This window comes from Nannospalax galili, unplaced genomic scaffold, assembly GCF_000622305.1.
Source record: "Nannospalax galili isolate Female #2095 unplaced genomic scaffold, S.galili_v1.0 scaffold189, whole genome shotgun sequence".
Lineage (NCBI taxonomy): Eukaryota > Metazoa > Chordata > Mammalia > Rodentia > Spalacidae > Nannospalax > Nannospalax galili.
In genome coordinates, this window is record NW_008360331.1 from 4,264,508 (window position 1) to 4,266,377 (window position 1,870).

The following is a 1,870-nucleotide window of genomic DNA, read 5'->3' on the forward strand; positions in this document are numbered from 1 at the left end:
ATGGGGAGAAAAAGACGGTGGGTGCTCTCGGGGTTTGAGGCGACCCGCCTCTACAAATCGAGTTCCAGGGGAGCCAGGAGTACATAGTGAGAGATTTTTTCAAAAAAAAAAAAAAAATCAAAACCAAAACTAAACAAAAATCTTTCAAACTGAAACCCAATATGAAGTATTTTTAGAGTTTATCCTTCAAAATTCTCTTTGCATTACAACTATTCAATTATGCTAAAAGTATAATATACTGTAGGGCGGTGAGATGACTCAAGGTAAAAGCACTTGCTATGCAAGCCTGATGACCCGAGTTGATCCCAGGAACTCACTCCACAAAGCTGTCCTCTGATCTCTGAGCAAACATCAAGCCCTGCACACCTGCTCACACACACACTAAAAAAGTTTTTTTTTAAACTATAATAATGTTAAGAACTATAAATATGATTTAGATCCCTACTGTCCCCAAGCAGCTGGTGACATACAGAGGTGTCAGTCTGTTAGCTGGAAGTCTAAGTACCTGGCATTAGGATAGAACTGTGCGTACAGTCCTATTTTTTAAGCCCACCATTTGTAATTGATTACATGGACCATCTGTAACTGCTTGTGAATCATGTTACAGTTACCCCACTGACATTTACTGAACATTTGTCATGTAGCAAAATGCTTAGTGTAGAAAAGCTGACACATAATAGCTTTGATGTTTCAGTAAATCAACTTTAGATACTAGGCTACGGGTAAAACCAATTGATGGTCTCCAGAAAAATGGCAGGGGATTTCATTAAAGAAATGACTACCGAGTCACCCCAAGACGCGTGTGTAGACACAATGATCTTTTGTAACCGGCAGGATGACTTGGCCCCATCGTCTGTTGTCATGGGGCGAAGTGGGAAGGTGAGGGTGCAAAGGCTGGGGATCCTCAGGTAGGATCGTCCATCACGCCTGTGGTTCCTGAGAAGCAGAGGCAGACCCCAGCCTCCCGGGAAGCCTTCGCGCCACCTGTCAGAAGAGAGGAGCCTCGGGGAACCGAGAAGGCGAAGAAGGACGGCCAGGCCCGGAGGAAGACTGCAACCAGGCCCAGCGGTCTGCAAGGAGCTGGGTCACAGCTGCGGGTGGAGGGGCCAGGCTAGACCAGAAGGAGAGCCCACGTGGTCTCTAGGCCCGCCAGGGGACAGGGCTGCGGTGGGGGCGACGCAACCGCGCGCGGGTCCCCAAGCCTCTCAGCTCCGCCTTCAGGCACATGACGCGGCCTCCGGATCCCCCGGCTCCGCTGCACAGGCCCTCTGTTTCTTCCCTCCAGACTCGGAGCCCTACTCCTCCACCGTCACCCTCCCCCCTCACCAGGGCAGCCTTCCACAAGAGCCAATCTGCTCTCGAGCTGGCGAGAACCCGCCCCACCGCCCTGTTTCTCGCTCGCTCATTGGGCGAAGCCTCAAGGACGCGTCCCGAGGGCGGGCGGCGGCCATTGGTGGGCTGAGCCAGCCGAGTTCCCGGATGAGGGAACATTCTGCAGTATAAAGGGCGCGGGGAAGGCGGGAGACAGCGCAGTTTGAATCGCGGTGCGACGGAGGAGTAGGCGGCGGGATCTCGCTTGTGTCCGACTGGCCTTTTCTCTGCCTCACTCGTTTGCACTTCAGCATAATCGGAGATGGTAAAGTTGGCGGGGAAGCCCGGCACCCGCGGGGTTCCGCCGGGCGGGAGGAGCCGCCGTTTCCCCGGGGGACGAGGCGGCGGCGCGGGGGAGAATGCGGAGACAGGGTCAGGATGAGCGGAAGGAGGTGTTTTGTTGGCGGGGAGCGGAGCAGCCTCGGCGCGCCGGCCGGGCGGCGACGGTTGGGTGGCGCGCGGCGCTGGAGGCGGGCGGAGACGCGCGGTCGCGGCGGGG

At 55.2% G+C, this 1,870-nt stretch overlaps 1 protein-coding gene across 1 annotated transcript in view; it reads left to right on the plus strand.

The window, feature by feature from the left end:
- The first annotated feature begins 1,421 nt into the window (after window positions 1-1,421).
- LOC103728040 (histone H2A.Z) overlaps window positions 1,422-1,870 on the plus strand; it is a 2,415-nt gene continuing 1,966 nt past the window's right edge. Inside the window, exon 1 of the mRNA XM_008826165.2 lies at window positions 1,422-1,636. Coding sequence (XP_008824387.1) covers window positions 1,634-1,636 — 3 coding nt within the window. The 5' untranslated portion in view covers window positions 1,422-1,633. The remainder of the gene's footprint in view (window positions 1,637-1,870) is intronic.